The sequence below is a fragment of the Bacillus rossius genome, chromosome 2 (genome assembly GCF_032445375.1).
Source record: "Bacillus rossius redtenbacheri isolate Brsri chromosome 2, Brsri_v3, whole genome shotgun sequence".
Lineage (NCBI taxonomy): Eukaryota > Metazoa > Arthropoda > Insecta > Phasmatodea > Bacillidae > Bacillus > Bacillus rossius.
The window spans coordinates 129,115,456-129,139,480 of record NC_086331.1 but is presented as its reverse complement, the minus strand read 5'-3'; the positions used below and the strand labels follow the sequence as shown (position 1 = coordinate 129,139,480).

Here is a 24,025-nt window from a genome sequence, read left to right as displayed (position 1 = left end):
GGGAAAACTCCCAACTCCACTGAACTCTCTCACTCCCTGCCCCGGAACCTTCGTCCAAGGACTTCGCCACTCTGCCGCACCCGCAGCACTATCGCCCGGAAACTCCGCCGCGGGAGAACTCCCCACTGAACTGAACTCGAAGGTCGGCCCAACCTCCTTATATAGCCCTTGGGTTCCCGTCCAGAACAATCGGGCATGTCTCCGAGATATTGCGCGACCTTCGGCGTCGAAATGTCCAGAAACGCGTCGTGAGTCCTGTCGAAGGACGCGGCGGCTGCTCAAAGAACGCCGATAAACGCAACAAGCATCGGGTTCCCACAAAATGCGCCGATAAACATGTCTGAGTCCTTTTATGCCGCAGTGCGGCCTCTTTTAAGTAACTCGATCTGAGGCAGGTGCGCGCTGCGAAGGTCAGGATGTCGCGAGATAGTATGACACGAGATACCAGGGAGAGGATGCGGGTGGAAGGGGGCGCAGACAGGCCGAACGAGCGCGGCGACGCCAAGCACTGCAGCCAAGCGCGATCGTAACAATATTTAAGCTACAAAGTGACAGCTTTTGGTGTGGTGACAACGGACATGCATTACCTCATTTGAAAAAAAAATTAAAACACATTACTTTACATAACCTAAAAAAAATAGGGTGTTTCTAGAACTTTTAGTAGAACATTTTGGGTTCGCAGGGAAATTGCATGATTTGCTACTTGACTTAGTCTGCAACATATTGTTCCACCCAGCCAACTCTCATAACAACTCGAGGAAATAAACCGTACAGTTCAGGTGTGCCAACTTTATAAAATAATTTAAAAAACACATTCTCCATAGTGACATCAAGAACTGAAAACCAACATTTCAAATAATAAGCTGGTTGTCTACGGCTGTTTGTCCTGAATCTGGGTACACAGCTTTCAAAAAGTTCTATTATTTAGATATTGTGATATAAAGCTTAGAGAGGGTTAAAAGTTAACTATTGTGTAGATATAGATGTCCAATGATAGCAATAATTTTAACACAAGTGTAAGAAGTGGTAACAACTGAAATTTTGAAAGGCCTAGAATATGTCAATCCTTAGTATTTTTATGGTAGTTCTGTAGTGAGTCTCAAAGATGACACAGCCAATTTCTACGAGAAAGCAATAAGTCACTTTGTCAAAGTGAATTCTGTATGTAATTTTAATCAGTTACAGAGTGATATACTTAAAATTTTGAAGGTTTGAGCTAGCTAGACACTTGCAAACACTACTATAAATTGAGACAAATGATTGAAAATAAAAATAATATTAGCAATGTTTATGTAAACTGAAAAGGTTTTTATATTAGAACCATAAAGTTAATACTTAGTTGTTCAAATTATACCTGACTACATTGAATAAATATCTATTAAGTTCGTATTACAATTATTGCCTGTTCACGAAAATATAATTTTGAATTCAACTAAATCACCATTCTACACATAATTATGAGTTAAATTTAAATGCACAACATACAATAATTGCTTTTAAAACTAAATTGTTAAAAATTAATTTCACATGAAAAGAATTTCCGTGGGGAAGTAGACATGCAGACTACAAATTGATAATACAAATCTCTACTTCCAGATAAAGCAGACTACCATTGGACTGGTACTAATCATCAAAACAATTTAAATACTATTCAACTGCTAAATTAATGGCAGATGATTAGTTGCAAGCATAAATATGTTAAATAATAGCAGAAAATACCTTTTACGTCACTACTTGGGTATGGCAAATACATACATCATAAATAAATACTAATGAAAATGATGGTGGGTTAGTAAAACAGGTTTACAATTTTTTTATTTTATTTGGGTAGAGCATCTAGTTAACAATGTCATTAGAGATGATACCCTACCACACAGAACAAGAGGCATACTGGGACAGTTATCGGTCATGCTCATGGCTAGCATTTGCCTGCAGTGATTTCAGGAAACCATGGGCAACTGAAATCAGGATGACCATACCAGGATTCGAACCGGGATCCTTTGGAATGTGAGTCTAGTATTTTAGGATTGTGCCACATCGCTCCCATTTATTATTATCGTGTTTTATAGCATAATCGTCGCATTGTTATTTTAGGAAGTCAAAATTTGGAGAAAACAGTCTCGCATAAATGTTGTATGATGTTTTTGGTCTCACTGTTAGATTCCAAGCATTTTGTGCAGGTAGTTTTACAGTCTGAAATGATGTATTATAAAGTTGAAATATAATATAACAGCATACTTATTTTAACAGAAATATGAGGTTGTCTGATGTGTAAATTTTGTTTTAATGACTTTTCAAACGTTATAACCTTTATCTGTTCGTGTTCGTCTTATATAAATATAGCCAGTGTTATGTTAATTACCATATAGAACGCGTGCACGTAGTCGAATATCTATATCGATAGCTCGCTCTGTTTAATGCCGAGTTAACTAAATTTGATAGCCTGCACTCTTTCTGGTAAGTGTGTACTACAACAATAGTTTGTTTTTGTTTTTGTACTTAAAAGTAGAACAAAATATTTTTGTTGCATGACTTATTAATTTAATTTGTTTGGCATGCTTATGTGTACTCTACTTTTCAAATAAACGTACTTTCCATGAATAGGTTTTTGTTTTTATGAATAACTATTCCTCACAAAAAATGCTTTCTTCGCGTAAAAATTGCACCCCTACTGTTCAAACTATATTTTATTATAAAATATGCGATGACTGTGCGATAAAACACGGTAATTATAAATACCAGTCACCATTATAGTATTCACAGCTGGGTAACTTGCCCTCCAGGTGGTCACTCTGCAAGAGCTCGGCGGAGGTACGCTCGTGGAAGTCGCAGGCACTCAGGTGCTGCTGGTACGCAAGAGGATTGGGCTTCTGGCAACTCGTGTGTTCCAGCAAATAGCCCTCGCTGCCCAACACTGCCAGCGCGATGCACGCGATGCCTTTGCTGCCAGACGCAGCACTCTGGTTGTACAGGAACAAGTTCCCTTCTGCCACACGTTTTCCTGACGCCTCCGGCTGAGAGTAATCCTGCGGTCAGGAAACATACAACCAAACTAATTAATAGAAAACTGCAGACTCTGCAAGTCAACTTGTTATCACTTCAAGCCTGAAAACATTGTTTTAAAATGTCTGAAGGTGTGTACAAACTGCAGAGGGCTGTTATCAAAACTATTAGGGACTGATAAATTATAATGCACATATAGCTTTGTTATATTGTTAATGAATAGCTACTTATTTTAATCATGTTCCAGCTAACAAACATACACTTGGCGGTACTTACTGATACAATGTCCAAATAGCAAGGCTTGATGATGTAATAGCTACATCAATTTTACCTTTAAACCGACATGGTCAACTTACAGTCCTATACAGTAAAATACCAAAAAAAAAACATGCAGTTAGAAATTTATGTAGAATATATATGCATGAATACGGTAAGAAGTACCATTAGTCTACACGTGCCAGCATGCATCACACACAATATACAGCAAATGGAATGAGTGCTGCTATTTTATAAATGCAAGTCATAAATACAAAAATTCAACACCCAATATATTCTACTGAGGGCTGATCGCGCATTGCCGGTGATTTCGAGATGTTAACTATGGGCGCCACCACGTGGAAGGGCACGTGGACCCGGCGGAGTCTCTCACTCAGGGCGTGACGTAGCCCAAGTGGGGACGAGTTACCAGCCCTTTCTATCCTGGCTACCCAGACCTGGCCCGCTCTAGGCGTCGGGCACGCCACACTCCTAGACTCACTCACCACGTGATTAAATAAGTACTCACTTTATATTTATTCTACAGATTTAATTTCACTAACACGTCTCTCTACACGCCCGTTACACGTTACACATTACACGGCTAAAAAAAAAAGCCTGAGGCACGAATCGGTTTAGGTGAAGGCATGGTCCGCACACGTGGCCATGCTGCAAAGTATACTTATTACACGGTGATGAAAAAAAAACTCGACTGAGACAATTAATTAATTAAACAGTCCGCTGACCGAGAGCTGCCCCGAGGATGACGTACGAAAGAGATTCAGAAATAATTAACGAGACAGAGTTACTTGGTCAGTGCTGAACAAAGGTTGAAGTCCCCGGGGTGCTGGCGCGTCTGCTCTCGGTCAGTGATGAAGATGGACTGGGCTGAGCTCATCGCTCGCAGGTGGCAACATGGCGCCCTTCGCGCCAACGCAATTACCGTTACTATATTCTACGACTCCGTGCCCCGGCGAAAGTTGAGTAAATTACAGATAAACATTAAAAATATATAAAAATTACTGACAATGGAAAGTTTGTTACTATTTACTTATTTAATGATAATTTATATAAAAGCATTCCTATCCTCGTCCAAGTCCGTGCCTGTTCGGGTCCGCCCGGGCAACGTCTATAGTTATTTAAGGTAACTTATTTAAATTAAAGAAACACAAGTAAACTACACAGCACTGGGGCGAAGATGGATGAAAACAACAAAAAGGCTTACAATTAATATTAACATAGCAATTTTAGGGATCGCCGCACTGCTTCTAAGCGCCCTCTTGTGGTAGTTCGTGGCGCGCAATTCAAACACACGACTACGTACATGGCGGTACAAATGCCGGGGAAGGGGAGAGGAATGTTGAGGAAACGGAGACTGACTAGGCTCATGGGGCGTAGCCCCGGCTGACGTCAATTGCCCCCCCCTCGAATAGCCGGTCATGTCGACGTTTCCGCTGGGTCGCCTGTGGGCGTGGTCGCCCCCTTATCAACAACAGCTGTGCTTCCTCGCGATCCCTCGGGGTCGTAGCGTGTATCGCGGAGCCGGAACTGGGTCTTGTGACGCCCGGTCTCCCCTCTCTTCCCGCGGTGTTTCGTCTTCCTGCGGTTCGGTTACTGTCACCCTGAACGTGGAGTCTGCCAACGAGTAATGCAGCGGCCATAATGGCTCGTCCGGCGAACCCGGCCTACTCTCTACTTCCTCCGGCCACCTTATCAGTGGTTGGGATGTCGACTGGCCCTCCGTCACTCCGGGCGTGTCCCTGAGAAATCCCCTGAAAGGCGAGACGTCACTCCCCGAGTCTTCGAACAGCCGCCTCGGCCGGACATCTGTGACTGCGAGGGGCGTCGCCTGTCCCGCCCCCAGGTCCGGGAAGCCTCTGAACCCGCCCCCGTCTGTTGGGGTGGACGTGACCAGCTGTGCGGCCGCCCTCCCGTCTGTCTCGTCCGCCGCCTCCGTCTCTCTCTGCCGCGTCCCTGCTCCGTCACGTCTCGTTCCCGTCTCTTCCGCCCCGCCCGCCGCCTCCGTCTCTTCCTGCCCCGTCTCCGCCTCGTCCGCCGCCTCCGTCTCTTCCTGCCGCGTCCCTGCTCCGTCACGTCTCGTTTCCGTCTCTTCCGCCCCGTCCGCCGCCTCCGTCTCTTCCTGCCCCGTCTCCGCCTCGTCCGCCGCCTCCGTCTCTTCCTGTGCCAAGCGCACATCGTCCCGGTGATATTTCGCGGCCCGGCCTGAGGGTAACTTTATCACGACCGCCGTGGGCCCCGCCTTGACCACCGCCACCGGGCCAAACCACTTTGGCGCCAGGCCGGCGCAGAAGTTGCGTCGGCCGGAGGAGAGGGGGTGGAGCCTCGCGTAAACCAGCTGGCCTGGTTTCAGTTCAGGGGGCGGGCGGGTCGTCTCGGGTGTGCGTTGTGCTTGGTAAGCTGCCTGGTTACGTCGCGCCCTATCGTGCGTCTCGGCCAATCGCCTCAGGCGTCCTTCGGGGCTCTCTACGTCCGGGTCCGTTTGTTGTTGCCGCACGTGATATTCCCCGGGGAGGGTGAGGTTCCGCCCCTGGACCATGGTGGCTGGTGTTTCGCCGGTTGCCGCGTTCACCCGTCGCCGGATGCAGTACAGAACGTCCGGGATGTGCGTGTCCCATTGGGCGTGGTCATCCGCGAGCCTCAACCGCAGTTGAACCTTCACCTCTTGGTTGCGTCGTTCCGTGGGGTTCGCGCGGGGGTGGTACACGGGGGTGGTGTGTAGGATTACCCGCCATTTTCTCCCCAGCTGCGCCCACCGGCGCCCGACAAATTGGGTGGCATTGTCCGACAACAGGACCCGGGGGTACCCCCACCTAGGAAAAAACTCCGTTTCCAGGCTGCGTGCAATGGTGCCGGCGCGGATGTTCGCCAGGGGGTAGGCCTCCACCCAACGCGTGTAGCAGTCTGTCACCACCAACAAAAATCTTTTCCCTCGGGGCGTGCGGGGATATGGTCCCATTAGGTCTATGGCGACTGTATGGAATGGCTCGGTGGGCTGCCTGGGTACCTGCTGGGCTGTCCCGTCGGTGCGGCGCGCCTTGTGCCTCTGGCAATGTTTACATCTCCTCACGCAGTCCCGTACAAACTTGTTTACCCCTGGCCAGTAGAACTGTTCCCGCAGATCGCGTCGCGTCTGGTCTGCGCCGGGGTGTCCGGCTAGCCTGTTCACGTGATACATGTCAAACACCTCCCGGCGGGTGGCGGCTGGCGCGAACGTCCGCCATTGGCCAGCTGTCCCCTTAGGTCGCGCCTGCAGTGTCCCGTCCAATACACGGTAGCCTTCACATTCTCCGCTCCCGCAACGGCGCACGATCTGCTGTGTGTCTGTGTCCGTGAGTTGGGCCGCTCGCACGTAGGCGTCTAAGTCATCAAGCTCCGCGCCTGGCGGTAATGTCGGTGTGACGTTAAGGTTTAGGGCACACAATGCGGCTTGGGTTGTCGGGGTGCGCGGGGTCCTGGGTATGCGCCCGCTGGGTGGTGGCAAAAGCTCCTCCCACTCCGCATCGTCACAGGCTGTGACGGTGACGTCCGGATCTCGCGACAGCTCGTCCGCTAGTTCGTTCTGTTTTCCCGGTACATGCTCGACTTCGAAATCTAAGGCCTGTAGAAGCATGGCCCAACGCGTCAGCTTCGAACGTCGCCCCTGCATCGTGGCCAGCCATTTGAGACATTGGCTGTCAGTTCTCAGTACGAATTTCTGCCCCTCCAGGTGTGGGCGGTAGCGTCTGAGGGCCCAAACTACGCCTAGACACTCACGCTCGTTCACGCTATACCGCTGCTCGACGTCGCCGAACTTGGCGCTTGCGTATTCAATCACCCGAGGCTCGCCGTCGTCGCCGAGTTGTAACAGGATGGCCCCGATGCCCTTCTCGCTCGCGTCTGTTTGTACGATCAGGGGTCTGCCTGGGTCCAGCCGCGCGAGTAAGTGGCACTGTTGAAATCTGCGTTTTAGCTCGTCAAAAGCGTTCTGGGCTTCCACGGTCCACCTGAACGGACGTTTGGGTGACAGCTGTTCTGTCATCGGCGCCGCTACTACCGAGAACTCTGGGACGAAGGCTCGCAGCCAGTTAGCTAGCCCCAAGAACTTTTGCAGTTGCTTGCGCGTGCGTGGGGGCTCCTTGTTGATAATTACACTCAGCTGTTTTTCCGTGGGTCGGTTTCCGTCCGCGTTAACCACTAAGCCCAGGAAATCTAGTTCTGTGGTCCCCAGGTGGCATTTTTCGCGATTGCATGTCAGACCATGGCTCGCCAGGCGTTCCAAGACTAATGCTAAATGATGCGCATGTTCTTCCCACGTCTGAGACCAAACAATTATGTCGTCCAGATACGCGGCCGCAAACTTGCCCGAGTAGTTGTCTAAGACCCGTGTCATCATCCCTTGGAAGGTAGCGGGGGCGTCCTGTAGGCCGAATGGCATCGCGCAAAATTGAAATCTCCGCCCGTCTGGGGCTGTGAACGCCGTCTTGGGTCGGTCCGCCGGACGTATCGGCACCTGCCAATACCCAGATTTTAGGTCGAGGGAAGAAAATATCTTGGCGTTACCCAGGCCTGAAAGTGTGTCGGCCATGTTCAGCAGGGGATGTGGGGCATTAATTGTCACTCTATTGATAGGTTTGAAATTGACACAGAAGCGTAGTTTCCCGTCTTTTTTTTCTGCCAACACGACCTGGAAATTATACGGACTTTCGCTAGGCTCAATTATCCCGTCATGCAACATGTCCTGAACCTGGTCTAGGATGGTCTGTTTACCAACGTGGCCGTAGCTACCGGGTGGGATAAACATTGGCTCGTGAGGATGGGTCGGGATGGCATGCTCAGCTATGGTGGTACGTTTCAGCGGGTCCGCGGACGCAAACACATTACACTGATGATCGAGGACCTGCTGGATGGTAGCACGAAACTCGGGGGGAACTCCGTGCTGGAACTCGTCGAGACTGACCTGGTTTACTGCTGGTGGAGTAGGCTTACCCAGCCCGTGGATGGTCCGCCGCCCCTGGGTGCCGACGTGGACGCAGCCGGCCCGGATGTCGATGGCTGCGTGCTGCTCGTAGAGCCAGGGTAGCCCCAGAATGACGTCATCACGTAACTGCTCCACCACCAGCGCCGTCGTGACGGACCGTTGGTCCCGCACGTCCACCTCCAGCGTCGCGACGCCCTGGGTGTAGCAGGCGTCCCCCGTGGTAGCCAGCTGGAGTTGGCCCGGGTGGTACTCGAAGTTGTCACGGCCAATCACGCGTGCCGCCACACAGTTGTGGCTGGCGGCGGTGTCAACAAGCGCGTGGACTGCGCGCCCGTTGACAACCACCGGAATGCGCAACAGGTCGGCCTCCGCCGCTCCCACGTGACCCAGGAGAGGCCCCGCCGCCGTAGGTCTGTTGTTGTTAGGTGAGGCGGGGGAGGTGGGCTGTCTTAGCGCGCCGCCCCCTGCCGTCCGTTTCCCGACGGCTGCTGCGCCGCGAAGTCAGGCCGGAACTTGTTCCTCACCGGGCAGTTCTCGTGCCAATGGAACGTGCCTGGTGGACACGTGTGGCACTGAGGTGGTGGGCTGCCGCCGGTAGTCCGTCTCCGCCATGTCAGCTGCGCGTGGCCGCTCGGTCCGGGTTCGTCGCGCCTAGCTTGGTCTCGGGTGGGCGCCGTGTAGGGCACCAGCGCCTTGGTGTCGGCGGGCGTCATGTCTTCCTGCTTGGTGCTCAGGGTGGCGTGGATCCTGGTCGGTCTGACAGCTCGTAGGTCCTGCTCTAAGACGCGCGCCTGTTGGACGAACTCCTCTGCCGGACGCCGCGTCATCGGGCGTAAATACGGGCGAAATTCCGGGCGCATCAGCTCAACTACCCGCTCCAGCACTCCGGTAGGTTCTTCTCCGGGAACCAGCCGCTTGTACAGACGTATTTTTTTCATGATAAACGCCTCCGCCGCCTCCGCCGCCTCCGTCGCGCCTTGCTCGAGACAATACAGCTCCGTCCGCACTCTCATCTCTGTCTTCACGTCCGCGAATCTGGCCTCGAACAATCTCGCGAACTCGGTCCACGGCATGTCATACTCCTGGACGATCTGCCACCACGTCTTGGCGTCGCCTTTGAGCGCGGTGCTCACCCTGTTCGCCCACTCACACTCCGGCACTCCGTAGCGATTCAGGCGTTCCCGACACGCGTGTACAAATCTCCGCGGATCGTCGCTGGTTCTGCCCGCAAATTCCGGTAGCTCCACGTGTCCTATGAGAGGTACCCTGCTCCGTGGTGTGTCGGCGGCGTCTCTCACCGGGCTGCGGCCTGACGGGCCCGCTATTCTCACGTGGTGGCACCACTGGCACGTGTACCACCCGTCTTGAAAGGAGATTATTTCGGACTTCGCGAAACACGCCGTGTGCTTGAACGCGCGACAGTTCCGGCACCAGCCTCCCTCCCGCGTCTTGCCCTCACACTCCGCATCCGTGCACTTCCCGTGTCCCGCCTCAAACTGATCCGCCCGTTCTGCCTGCTCGTGGTTCGGCTGCGCTTCATACTGTCCTACGCACACGCACGTGTCCGTCCACGAAGAAATCGCCGTCCCGCTCACCTGGCGCGGTCGCGCGCACATAACACAATATAAGCTATTCTTTTGAAACAACTCACTTGCCTTAATCGCGCCCGGATTTTTGTCAAGTCCGTGGTTGTCCGACATGGTCGTGTGGTGGTGAGGCCGGTCGATTGCCCCTCTTCCCTTCGCTACGCGACGCGACGCGAATGGCGGTACACACACACACTGACCTGGCCCGGCTGCTGTTGTCGCGAGGAATGCGGCCACCTGGCTGCTCGCAGCGAATTCCTGGAAGCGCGCGCCCGGCTGGTCACGTGGCCGGCGCGCCAGAGTCCCGCTATGCGCTCCGCGCGAACAATAGTTCCAGCGCGAACTTTAGTTCCGCGCGCTCCGCGTAACAACCGCCTATCTCACACGCTCGTACAGGTCTGGTTTTCGCGGAAGATGTAACTCGCCCCACGCTCTTGGGCGCCATTTGAGGGCTGATCGCGCATTGCCGGTGATTTCGAGATGTTAACTATGGGCGCCACCACGTGGAAGGGCACGTGGACCCGGCGGAGTCTCTCACTCAGGGCGTGACGTAGCCCAAGTGGGGACGAGTTACCAGCCCTTTCTATCCTGGCTACCCAGACCTGGCCCGCTCTAGGCGTCGGGCACGCCACACTCCTAGACTCACTCACCACGTGATTAAATAAGTACTCACTTTATATTTATTCTCCAGATTTAATTTCACTAACACGTCTCTCTACACGCCCGTTACACGTTACACATTACACGGCTAAAAAAAAAAGCCTGAGGCACGAATCGGTTTAGGTGAAGGCATGGTCCGCACACGTGGCCATGCTGAAAAGTATACTTATTACACGGTGATGAAAAAAAAACTCGACTGAGACAATTAATTAATTAAACAGTCCGCTGACCGAGAGCTGCCCCGAGGATGACGTACGAAAGAGATTCAGAAATAATTAACGAGACAGAGTTACTTGGTCAGTGCTGAACAAAGGTTGAAGTCCCCGGGGTGCTGGCGCGTCTGCTCTCGGTCAGTGATGAAGATGGACTGGGCTGAGCTCATCGCTCGCAGGTGGCAACATGGCGCCCTTCGCGCCAACGCAATTACCGTTACTATATTCTACGACTCCGTGCCCCGGCGAAAGTTGAGTAAATTACAGATAAACATTAAAAATATATAAAAATTACTGACAATGGAAAGTTTGTTACTATTTACTTATTTAATGATAATTTATATAAAAGCATTCCTATCCTCGTCCAAGTCCGTGCCTGTTCGGGTCCGCCCGGGCAACGTCTATAGTTATTTAAGGTAACTTATTTAAATTAAAGAAACACAAGTAAACTACACAGCACTGGGGCGAAGATGGATGAAAACAACAAAAAGGCTTACAATTAATATTAACATAGCAATTTTAGGGATCGCCGCACTGCTTCTAAGCGCCCTCTTGTGGTAGTTCGTGGCGCGCAATTCAAACACACGACTACGTACATGGCGGTACAAATGCCGGGGAAGGGGAGAGGAATGTTGAGGAAACGGAGACTGACTAGGCTCATGGGGCGTAGCCCCGGCTGACGTCACTACAATTATTTTTACATACAATAAAACAGAGTGTAAAATTCTGTCACTTTGCTCCCACAATTAGGCCAAATTTAGAGAGAAAATATATTAAGCTGTAGTACATAGGAAATTATTTTCGGAACTATAGTTAGAGGATAAGGTGCCCTAATTGTTCTAATCCATTACATTAAATGTTATATATAAACTGACACTTTAACGGCAGTGAAGAGATTCTGAAATACATTCAAAACCAAACCCCACAGCAGAAGTTTAGTAGTTTTAAAATATAGAAAATATTTCTAATCCTCTGGAAACTGCTTCTTGCCCAAGTAGGCAGCACCTTAACATGGTACCATTGAGTAGTTTCATTGAAAAAATAATATTAAGTACCTATACATATATTTTTTAATTTTCTTATTAAGTTTCTACCTAACCACAACCAGTAACTAAATTTTTAAAACTATAATTTCTTGAGAATTATAACCTTCAACAAACCATCTGTTACAAAAAAACTAAATATAACAATGTAACAGATCATAAAAATTATCTTAACTCGATTCATGTCTAAAACCATTCTAATTGCACAGATTTGGTTTAAGAAACAACGAAGTCTTGCACATTTTGACAGAACACAGTTATAAATGTTGTTTGTGGGAGCATGAAATTCTGTACGTAAGGCAGAGACAAAAAGAAGACTGCCGGGTATACGTTGTAGTTAATTCTTGAAACAGTATTAACTGAACTGTGGACTTCATATTACTTGGTCCTGAGTGGGCTACATCTGCACAGACCTTTGGTGCTCACTTAAAAAGTTTACTTGAGACTGTTTTAGTATTAAGTAAGACATCTTGATTGGGTTTTAAGTATACATACAAAGATACTATTTATGATCCTTTAAACTTAAGCAACATCCACTGATCATTATACGAGATGAAATTGTAAAGTTTCTTTTAAATTCCAAAATCTTAAGGAATGGCTTTGAAACTATAAACTAAAATATTTCCCCATGAATCATAAGCAGCTTAAAAATAAAACTTAATTTATGACTAATAAAATAAACAAAGCAGCAACTTGAAATTTCTAATTCCACCCTAAAAAAACTAAACTTTGACAAGAACAATGGCACTTTGCTGATACCTGAAAGTGATTCTCTGGTAGAGGATCTGTGTACTTTGGAAAATATAGGAACTGCAGCAAATTCTGGCGGAGATAATAAACAAATGCTTCAAGATATGGCAAAGCCCATGGCTGAATAGAAAACTGGAAAAAGAAAATACAGAGTAACATCATTTCAGGAACGAAGTAAACAGATGAAAACATAAACACACACAGTATGAACAGTATGTAATGTCGTAGTCCTTGATTGCCAAAAGATTGTACCTAAATGAGTAAAATTAATATTTTATATAAAAATACACACAACATAACAATTTGTAAGGTTTTACATATTTCTTTCAAACTTCTATGTTGATACCATGTTGCTACTTCCTTTATATTGTAAAAAAAAAAAAAACTTTTTGGACTAGGCTAATCACAGTTTTATACCCAGCAAGTCACATTAAATTTTGGAGTTTAAATTGCTCCTTTTCACATTAGTTGGATTTGCCCAGCAGTTGTATTGTGCACGCGAACTTCTGCGAAAATATGGCTACTCTACTAAAAGGTGAATGCGATGCCCCAACAAAGTTTAGCATATTTTAGCCTTGGTGTGAAGTATTGAAAATCTAGCTCATAACGAACTATAACAGAGGTGTAAGAAAATTTGTTTAAGTTGTTTATGAGTATGTTTTGCTTGGTTTTAATAATGTATTAATATTGCTGCTAGGATGTGTAAATGTTTCTTGATATTTTTAATAAAAATTTCTAACTTTAAAAACTTTTTATTAGTTAGTCTTTATATATATATATATATAGTTTTTTTTTAAATATAGTGGATTAGTACTCTAATACTTTTTACGTTGTATGTGTTGCCCGGCTAAGCACATAGAGAAACGTAACAAAACAAAAACAAACAAGATTACGATGGTTGCGTTCTACGTTGTTTGGAAATAAAAGAGTTTATTAAATTACCTTTGTTTATTTCTTTAAAAAAAAAAAATGTTTTTTCTCATCGTTACATGGCCTCATTACACAATTTTACAAATTAATTTAGTTAGAAAACTTCGTTACTTGCACAGTTTGTCTTTTCTTATACAAATTTTAACAATGTCTTTGAATTTTGATAGGATGAGGTCCAAATACATACCACAGCACCATACATCTTGCCGTTGATGGTCGAGGAGTCTTGTCACTCGCCAAAGAAGAAAAAAAAACTTAGTAATGTCCCTTGGTTAACTACATAACTCAAGGTACCGTCGATCGCGGACCGTAATCCCACGAAGTCAGGCCGATGGCGACGCCTAGGGCCTAAATTTCTAATACATTTGTCCGAAAAATCAAGAACTTAAGTTAGCCCCTAGGCGTTAAATTATCTCTTAGTAATTTTCCATTTGTCTTGCGACTTGCTGACTACGCGACCGAGTTCAGCGACGATCAAGCAACAAGTGACTTGGTCGACGAGACTACCTTCCCTTATAAAGGTGAAAACAAGGGAGGCAACCCCATGGGCCAACTGACCAATCAGCGCACATAATTCCAAAACATGACCATATAAGGAAATTCGTACGGGCACATCACTTGACGCCAGGGCTCGCCCTGATTGGCTGGCTAGTGGTAGCCTCCAGAGACCCTTCCAGACGGTCGCTACAGCTGTGCGTACAACGTGACGTGTAAATCCCAAACACGCATTCACAAGGTGAAAAATAACTTTCTGGCGTCAGAGTGTCGCGCCTGTCCGCTCTTCCTTCTGTACCTTCCAGACTATTCTCGAAATATTACACTAGCAATATCCAATATAATTTAAATACAATGTTCAAAATTTAGTAATCAAAGTTGAAATTAATACTGTATTAGAAATTTAGTTCAAAATTCATGTCCTGTAAAATTATAATATACACTGCTTTAAACAAAACAATTACTGAAATTAATTATCAAACATCAAAATTAATTATTATGGACTGGAATTAACCCTCAAATTAATAATTAAGTATCTCAAGGAAATAAGTATTTTAAGGCTTTTCATGAAATTTAACCAAAGTAATTAATAACAATTCTTAACAGCTCTGAACAATTACCCTTATCTACATATTAAATAATTATTATCTTTCCTATCAAAGTTATTCTTAATCAATATTCTTATAACCCAATATATATATATATATATATAAGAAATCCTCATTGTGCAATGCTACATACTGTCCCTTGTATTTGTAAGATTTTCAGCTTAATGTCAATAGCCTCTTTTGTGAAACATTTTAAGCATATTTTATGGAAATTAAAAGGTTGTATTTTCACATATAATGATTTTTAATTTTTATTGCAGCCCACTTCAATTCTCCAGTTTTTGTTTAACTCTGTGTTTGTATTGCATTTGCTAAATGTCATAGTTGGGAGGATTTCGGAAAATTATTTTACGAAAAAATTTAAAGAATTTTTTTTCCCCTTAATATAAAATACTACCAGTCAGGTGTTGAGATTGCACACCCTTGCTTGCAGTGGAGGAGAGCATACATCTGTTTGGTCTTCCAACGTTATGGATATGTGAAGCTGTTTCATTGAGACTATGACCTGATGAACCAAAGGACAGCTCTTATTGCAACTGCCTAGGATGGACCAATTTCGCTTACCCCATATGATTAGTTTCAGCGGCAACGACACAATGCCTGGACGTAGGCAATGTTCATCTTATGGTACGAATGGTTTTATGTATTTACTTCTAAACACTTATGGCATGTTTTTAACAACTTGTAACAGTCTTTGGTTTGTTGTATGGATGCTAACAAGCCCTGGTTAGCACACTCTTCCAACAACCCAGTCTCAAGTCATTAATACCCAAAGTAGGACATGCAAATACCTTGACGACTTCATAGCTTACCATCCCAGACAAAGTACTTTTTTTTCACATCTTAAATTATATCAAATGCATTTTTAACATACTTGGGGCCTGCCTCAGGAGAAATTTTTAACTCTTTGCAGATACTTTGAACTTAATGTGTGCAATTCTGTTTGTCCATTGGGGTACGCCATACCCCCCCCCCCCCCCCCTCATTGTTTTCATGCTGCAGGGTTTTATTAACAGCTGTAGTTTAATCGAGTATAGAGCGTGTAGCGTGATGTGGAAATAAATGTCCTTGTATAGCTACAATGCCTAACAACAATATCCTAATACCCTAATCCTGCTTATTTTTTCTTTTCTTTTTTTTCTTTCTTACTTAATAAATATAAGAAATTGCTTGACATATCATGTCTATGGGTATGTATAAAAGAAATAATGTAATATTTGTAATTCAGATTATCTGAAAAAAAAAAATTTATCAATGTTTGTTTTACTTCTAAGTTATATGTATGTAAAACTAAATATGTGTGTGTATTTAAAACTGTGTACATGTAAAACTGTATGTATGTGTATAACTGTAAATATGTAACTGACATGTTCCATAGCCTTATGGTTTCTACCAAAAGATGGCTCAATGGAATACAAAAAAATAAAAAAAAAAAAACGGAGATCACATTATGGTTCTTGGCCATGTGCCAGTATCCTGCAGACATCAAGTGTGTGGGATGCTTTGAGAGCCTGTAAGGTTATGAGAGGTGTGTGTGCTAGGTCTAAGCAGGACTCGAGTTTCGATTCCCCGCATGGGCGACATCACGCCTGGAGAGAGTCCTTAGTTGGGTCTGTCTGCTCTTAAACGTACAAGAAGCCCAAATACTTCTTTAACAATTGCTCAATAACATCCCAGAATACCGTCCAAAAACATAATATTCAAATTACATAAAACTATTTACAATTACAATTAAAATATATATTCCTTTACTAACTTTGAACAATGGAGATATTTTTAACAAATTCAGATTATTTTTATAACTAAATCAGTTTATTTTATCCACCTTAAAAATGGATCCCTATAGAAGAGCAAGCTAAGATTTTTACATTTTCGAAAAGTTACAGTAAAAAGTGTGAAATATTTAGTACTTCTACAGAAACAAAAAATTCAGGTTTAGTTAAAGCTTGATTTTTATAGAATCCACAAGAAAATGTATTGAATATATATAGAAAAAAATACATTTATCTACAGACATTAGCTTCTCTGCTATTTTAAAAAATTATACTTTAATATTTCTGGGTATTTAAATTTAACATTAGTGGTTTATATAACCATGTTGTACCATTATAAAAGGGATTGCTCTACTTTGTTTTCAAAACTTAAGACTTCAAATGATTTGAAATTTCTACAAAATGTTTCGGATTATTCCATCAATTATCTCACAGTAACAAACAACATCTGAGTCGTGTATTTCCAAAACTGGCCATCTCCCTCAGAACAGTTTTGCGAGAAATCGAGGAAAACTGTTTACTCAATTCCATGATGTGGCATTCAAGACGGTTTATTAAATGAATATGGCCGCTTTTGTAATTAACTGCTCCTTATTCACTGTGGGTTACCATGGAATTTGATTTTCTAGAACAAAACCATTTTTTTTTGTGGAGAAGGCCGGTTATGGAAATACACGACTCATCTTATAGCTGCTTAAAGAGTAATTAAAAAAACAAACTGCATGCAGTTTATTACATAAGCACAACATGATACCTGAATAACACAATCGGGAGGCTGGTATGGTTTCTGGATGAAGTGCACATCTTCTGGGGTCAGCTTGCACATGGGGTTTCTTGCAAGCATGATGGAGAGCGCTTCAAGCACAGCATCATCAAGCCTGTTCTGAAGAACTTGCACCAGTTCTTCTTTCAGTTCTGGACCTACAACGTAAACAAAAAAAAGAGGGTTGTCTGTAAAGTCGGTTTACGGATGATAATTTTACGTATTAATGCCATAACAAAAAAATTGATGAAAAATTGCATACTTTTCAATTTTCAAATATTATTTACAGTTTTTGCAAAATTAATTTAAATAATTTGTTTAAATATAATCACAAACAATTAGTTATAGAAATAAACTGAAATCAAATCAATGTCAATAAATTGTTAATTTGAAATGATGAAACTGGATAATAAATAAAAAATTTTAAATTGCCGCTTTTAAAAAGCCCGCCTAGACCTGTTTGATATTAAAGAAGATTTTCTCGCACGGTGGTTGGCCGGTTCTTGCACGCTCGGCTCAGGCAGAACGTGACACTTTTTCGTGCGTGCAGCCGGCGTTCATAGATTTATAAGACGTTATCACGTCAAAATACAGCCAATGAAAATTTGTTGAAAAATCCCATTAATCTATGGTTAAAATATACATTCTTATCATAACTGTTTACTGTGTACCTGCTGGAAGCGTACCTGGAGGTGAAACACAAAAGTCACAAGTATGTTGTATAAGTTTAAAATCCAGGACTCATATGCTGAGAGATGAAACTTTATTACTGACACTGCAGGAATGATAAGAAAATGAAAAAAAAAAAAAAAAAAAAAAGACTAAACAACTAAAGCAAATAATTCATCACATTAAAAAGACTGCTAGATAAAAAAAAATAATGTGTGCATGTAGGCATACTGACATACGTGTGTAAGAAGTAATACTTCTTTATGATTAAAAACTATGTCCCCTGTTATTGATAACATTTTAAACGAGAATGTGTTATGTTACTGATGTCCTCTTCATGTTTCATGATTAATTTATACTCATTTTTCTTATATTATCCACAGGCATTTAAGGTATTTTTTTGCGCTTAAATATTATTTATTATTAATATGGGTTAGGTTCTACATCAAGCTGAATGAAGTGTGTTTAATTATTATTTTTCACTCTAATTTGTTTGGTCAGTTAAAATTAATATGTCTATTAATTAACATTTTTACAATTTTAAAGCAGCCTCTGTGCAGTAAGACTGTAACATTCGAGAAGTTTTCAAAAGAAAGGAAGACAAGAGCATGACACTCTGTCGCCAGTAAGTTATTTTTCACGCCTGAAATTAGTGGGAAAACCCAATGTGTAGGCACATAACCGCGCACCAGTGGAGTAGAACATTCGCTAGGTGCTGCTTCTCCAGCCAATCAGGATGAGCCATGCGGTGGTGTGATGTGTCTTTCCAGACCTTCAGTGAAAAATGTTTTTCCAGTATTATTCCCTACGTGTCCCTGTATGGTCATGTGTCTGATTCTGTGTTGTGATTGGTCAGTTGAAACGGGGTCGCCTCCCCTTTGTTTCCGCCTTTGTAAGTGAGACAACTCTGTTGTTCCACTAGTTGTCGCTGATTGTCGCCGCGTGCAGTCACGTCGTCAGCAGCTCGCTGAAACATAATGTGAAAGTCGGGAAGAGAGAATTTAACGCCTGCTGGTCAGGTTCAGGCCGAAGTTTAACCTTTATTTTGGGTGTAATTTTTGGGATTGATTGACTAGGAATTCGACCCCAGACGTCGGCATTTCTTTGAGGCCTACCCCGGGTGGAAGACGGTTTCACTTAACAATTTCAGCTCTTAGCAAGCATTTGATCACGTAACGATGACTTAACGACTTTCGAGGCCAGGCCACGCGGTGACCCGGTCAGAACGTAAACTGGACGATTTGGCCAATGGTGCTCGTTAACAGCTTTCTACGTATGAAACTTTTGGTGTATCTGTTTCGCTGTAGCTGTGCACTTGAATAAAACGGTCTGGATCCGAACCGCAGGTGGTGCTTTTATCTCGACCAGGTGTATTAGGAGTATGTGGACCAGGGCGTGTGGGACGCCTGAAGAGCCCAATTGACGACACGTTCTTACAACAACTAGCATAGCATGCCTGGTAGGACAGTGCTGACAATCGCTTAGGGAAATCGAGCCTAGCTCTCACACGGACCATGTCTCGATCCTGGGACAGAGTCGCCCCAATCACGTAGTGGTGCCCATGCACATGATTAAGCATACGTATCACAACTCTCATAAATTCCCTTATACAACAGGTTAATAAATGAAAATGCTAAATAAATATAATCGTTTTCTATATCCTTTTCTGATAGATTTTTTCCTTAATTTCTTACCTAACAGTAAAAGGTGCTTCAATAAATTTATATTCTTGCAGTATTGTAAGATGTATTCATATATTGATAATTTGAAATTTCAATTTATTTCTTTAAGACTATTGTTTATTATTCTGTGGCATGCTCATATTACTGTTAATTATGAAAAAAACTTGGATTAAAAAAAGTTGAATTAACTGAAATGGTAAAGAAAATCTAAAAGAAAATACTGTTACGCAAATAAAACATTTGCAGCTTAGTCTTCCAATGAATCTAAATCGCTTGATTGAGCTTTTGGAGAGTTGTCACCTATTCACCTAATTCACAGTTTCTTAACTCACCTGCTTCAGAAATGCCATGCACTTTGAGGATAATTGCATCATCTGATTTGACAGACAATGGGGACGGCAAGGGAAACGGTGTAACTGCTTCTGCAGGACTGGAAGAATTCTCTTTATCGCCAAACGATCTGAGTCGTGGCCTCACATCTGCTTTCTACAGCACAGAAAAATAATGTTAACACAAAAGAACAAATTAAGCATTGTCTGTAGCAATATATATATATAACATTGGAAAAAATGATAACTCACTTGTGCAACTAATTCATCACTACTTTTCTGGGATAACATCGCTGACATAAGATGATGTCTACGTGCATTCAACGAAGAAATGGATGAGCTTCGGGACACTTGCCCTGGAGAGTTGTCATCTGTGTCTGATCGAGCAACACTGTTGGGAGTTAGCTTGTTCTGCCATCGCAACTTTTCATGAAGCCTCAAGTAGTAAACATTGTTCGACTTGTCCTGGTACACAAACATATTCTTGCGGTTGTTCACAGAGAAGCGGTTCAAAACAGTACACAATGCTTGTATTCCTCTGGACAAGTTGGGCTTCCCAGCTCCGGACTTTAGACGTGGATGTAGGAAAAACTGTCTTTCCCAAATGACGTTGCATGCAAAGCAGCCTGGCGGGAATTCCTTCACACCTTCAGAGTACTGTGTGCTCTGTAAGTGTTCATCTGTAGATAAAAACAGTGCAAACTATGTAAGCAACAGAAGAAAGTACTACTGTTTCCAAAATAAGGTAAATATTTTATTATAACTTACCATCAAACACTTTGGTACCAGTCAAATTATTATCAGACAGTGTGACTGGGTTTCCTGCGACCCAAATATATTCACTTGACTCTGCTTCGAGCAGAGAATCGCACATGCGCGTGTCGTGAAGGTCTTGCAGCAGACGAGTTTGGTTGACCAACTTACACAAGCCTCTGATGTACGACACCACTGTTTTCTGGACTTCCAAGTAGCTGGCCACCAGCAACGGCTGCAAGGCCTGCAATCTGCAAGCACCAGCAAACAGACGTGTGTACAAACATGATGCAACCAAACAACAACCATATTTAAATTCATCCCAGCAAACAGACGTGTGTACAAACATGATGCAACCAAACAACAACCATATTTAAATTCATCCCAGCAAACAGACGTGTGTACAAACATGATGCAACCAAACAACAACCATATTTAAATTCATCCCAGCAAACAGACGTGTGTACAAACATGATGCAACCAAACAACAACCATATTTAAATTCATCCCAGCAAACAGATGTGTGTACAAACATGATGCAACCAAACAACAACCATATTTAAATTCATCCCAGCAAACAGACGTGTGTACAAACATGATGCAACCAAACAACAACCATATTTAAATTCATCCCAGCAAACAGACGTGTGTACAAACATGATGCAACCAAACAACAACCATATTTAAATTCATCCCAGCAAACAGACGTGTGTACAAACATGATGCAACCAAACAACAACCATATTTAAATTCATCCCAGCAAACAGACGTGTGTACAAACATGATGCAACCAAACAACAACCATATTTAAATTCATCCCAGCAAACAGACGTGTGTACAAACATGATGCAACCAAACAACAACCATATTTAAATTCATCCCAGCAAACAGACGTGTGTACAAACATGATGCAACCAAACAACAACAATATTTAAATTTATCCCAGCAAACAGATGTGTGTACAAACATGATACAACCAAACAACAACCATATTTAAATTCATCCCAGCAAACAGACGTGTGTACAAACATAATGCAACCGAACAACAACCATATTTAAATTCATCCCAGCAAACAGACGTGTGTACAAACATGATGCCACCAAAAAACAACGATATTTAAATTTATCCTAGCAAACAGACGTGTGTACAAACATGATGCAACCAAACAACAACCATATTTAAATTCATCCCAACAAACAGACGTATGTACAAACATGATGCAACCAAACAACAACCATATTTAAATTTATCACAGCAAACAGACATGTGTACAAACATGATGCAACCAAACAACAACCGTATTTAAATTTATCAGTAACGTGTACTTTCTTGTAAAGAGAAAACAGAAGCAGTAATTAATTGTAAACACCAGAAAATTTACAAAGACAAACAAGAATGATGGAACAAAATTTTTTATAGGCGGAGAATACACAGGAAAGGGCTGTAGATTCTAGGACAAAAATTTGTATGTATATTTTACTATTTTATTGAAGTTTGGAGATCCTGATTTACAAATACACAAAATTAAAATTGTATATAAATAAATCATTATGAAACTGAGAGACTAGAAAATAATAAACTATAGAGAATAATATTAAACACCACTGAACAAGAATCAGTAAGTGATTTCTTACAAGAAAATAAGAAAAAAAGTTTTTTTGGCTATTCCCTTTAATTTATAGCTAAGGTAGTTGATGCTACGTTAAATATAAAATTTTGGAACAAAATTTAAAAAATAATTTTTGGAACAAAATTAAAAGAAAAAAATTTAAAACTACTAGCAGCTAAGCAAAGAAGCAGCAAAAGTTTCTTATAACAGAGATCTTAAATCTGTCAAAACATTGTAGACAGTGGTAGATTACGTGGGGTCGTTACCACAACGCAGAAATACCATAACGCCGTATGTCAAAATTGACCACAACGCCGAAATACCATAACGCCGAATGTCAAAATTGACCACAACGCCGACAGCTAGAAAAACTGCTGTGTACCACATACGCCGAAATACCACAATCAAACTGAACCTTACCTAACCTAGCGTAATATAACCTAACCTAACTTAACCTAGCCTATCCTAGCCTAACCTAGCCTAACATAGTCTAACCTAACCTAGTCTAACCTAACCTAGTCTAACCTAACCTAGTCTAACCTAACCTAACCTAACCTTTGTGGCAGTCCTGCAATGACATTTATCGGCGTTAGTGTATTTCGGCGTTGTGGTACACAGCAGTTTTCTAGCTGTCGGCGTTGTGGTCAATTTGGCATTTCGGCGATGTGGTGCGTCCCCGATTACGTGCTGTCGGGACTAGCCAATGGAGACATAGAAGCACAAAAAACTACATTCTTGAACACAAAGGACAACACACATGAAGAAACAAGAGAAAAAATCAAACTAAATGCCGGCAAAGGAAAGGTTTTGGGAAACGATCCCATCCTTGAAGTACTACATCTCGGAAGAAAACTCTTGCATTGATTCAACACAAGTCCAAGAACTCAGGCAAGTCGGTGGTTGCGTCTAGTCTCAACAGTGGCACAGAGGCTACTCTCATGTTGCGGCAAGAAGCTGAGGGGCCTCGGCCAAATCAGTGTATCAGTGCGCGGGATGTCAAAATGAGAGGGGGGGTGGGGGATCTCGATAAGAAATAGTGTGCGGAGGCCAACAGATGGGCAGGCCTGAGTGGTGACACCCTGTGAGGTGGTGCCGCTCGGAAGACTTAGGAACTACGCCGAGGGGTCTCGAGCTGTAGGGTCGTCTGTTAAGCCATTAGATGGCAGCCTAGGTCTCGTGGAGTAACAGGCCCCCGGGAAGGTGGCACCGGTGGAACCACGAAGGAGAAAGGTTACGTCCTACGAGTGTACAAGAGCCACGTGGCGAGCAAGGGCGTAGCCCCTGGTTACTCCCCAGTGAGAGGGGGTTCTTAGAACAATGGGATGGTTGCGGTCAGCTTGACGTATGGTGCGGTATCGCTCGCGCGTGCAAGCAGTTGCGGTAAACTTGATGCGCTAACATCACTGATAACCAATGCAGTGGAGACAGCTCAGGAGACGGGGCGTGTTTGCCCCGACCTGAGCCACACAGTAAGACTGTACGTGTGTACAGGCTGCAGCAACAGGACACAACGGAAACGGGCTTGCTGAGCAAACCAGGGAAAGGAAAAGTGGTGGGGGGATGCGGTAGGGTGCTGACTGGCAGCGATAAGAGGAAGGAAAGGTCCAGCTATATGCCTGGATAAATAATTAAAAAAATTCAGAAAATATTAGATCCCCCCCCCCCCCCCGGCCCAACAAAAAAAAAGACTGGCTTAAGATTAACCAAAAATAAATTATTAACGTAATTGATAAAAAAAAAGGTGACTCATGTTTTTGAGATACTACTCATGAATCGCACACATTGCCAGTTTTTTGTATAATTGTTACAGAATTTTGCAAAGTATTCTTGGACATTAATGCATAATGTTAATACAACACCATCTCATCACACATTTATTTAAGTATTGCAAGAACATTTAGTGTATCAGATACTTAAACTAATGTGT

General features: G+C 43.6%; 1 protein-coding gene across 7 annotated transcripts in view; it reads right to left on the bottom strand.

The window, feature by feature from the left end:
* Positions 1-24,025, bottom strand: part of LOC134529823 (KICSTOR complex protein SZT2-like) — a 186,302-nt gene that overhangs the window by 50,624 nt on the left and 111,653 nt on the right. For 6 of the 7 annotated variants that reach the window (XM_063364304.1, XM_063364309.1, XM_063364307.1 and 3 more), the window contains exons 35-40: positions 20,504-20,739; positions 19,988-20,415; positions 19,739-19,892; positions 17,047-17,213; positions 12,497-12,619; positions 2,747-3,026 (exon numbers count right to left, since the gene is read on the bottom strand). In XM_063364304.1, coding sequence (XP_063220374.1) covers positions 2,747-3,026; positions 12,497-12,619; positions 17,047-17,213; positions 19,739-19,892; positions 19,988-20,415; positions 20,504-20,739 — 1,388 coding nt within the window. The remainder of the gene's footprint in view (positions 1-2,746; positions 3,027-12,496; positions 12,620-17,046; positions 17,214-19,738; positions 19,893-19,987; positions 20,416-20,503; positions 20,740-24,025) is intronic. The other variant, XM_063364308.1, reaches the window with a different exon arrangement.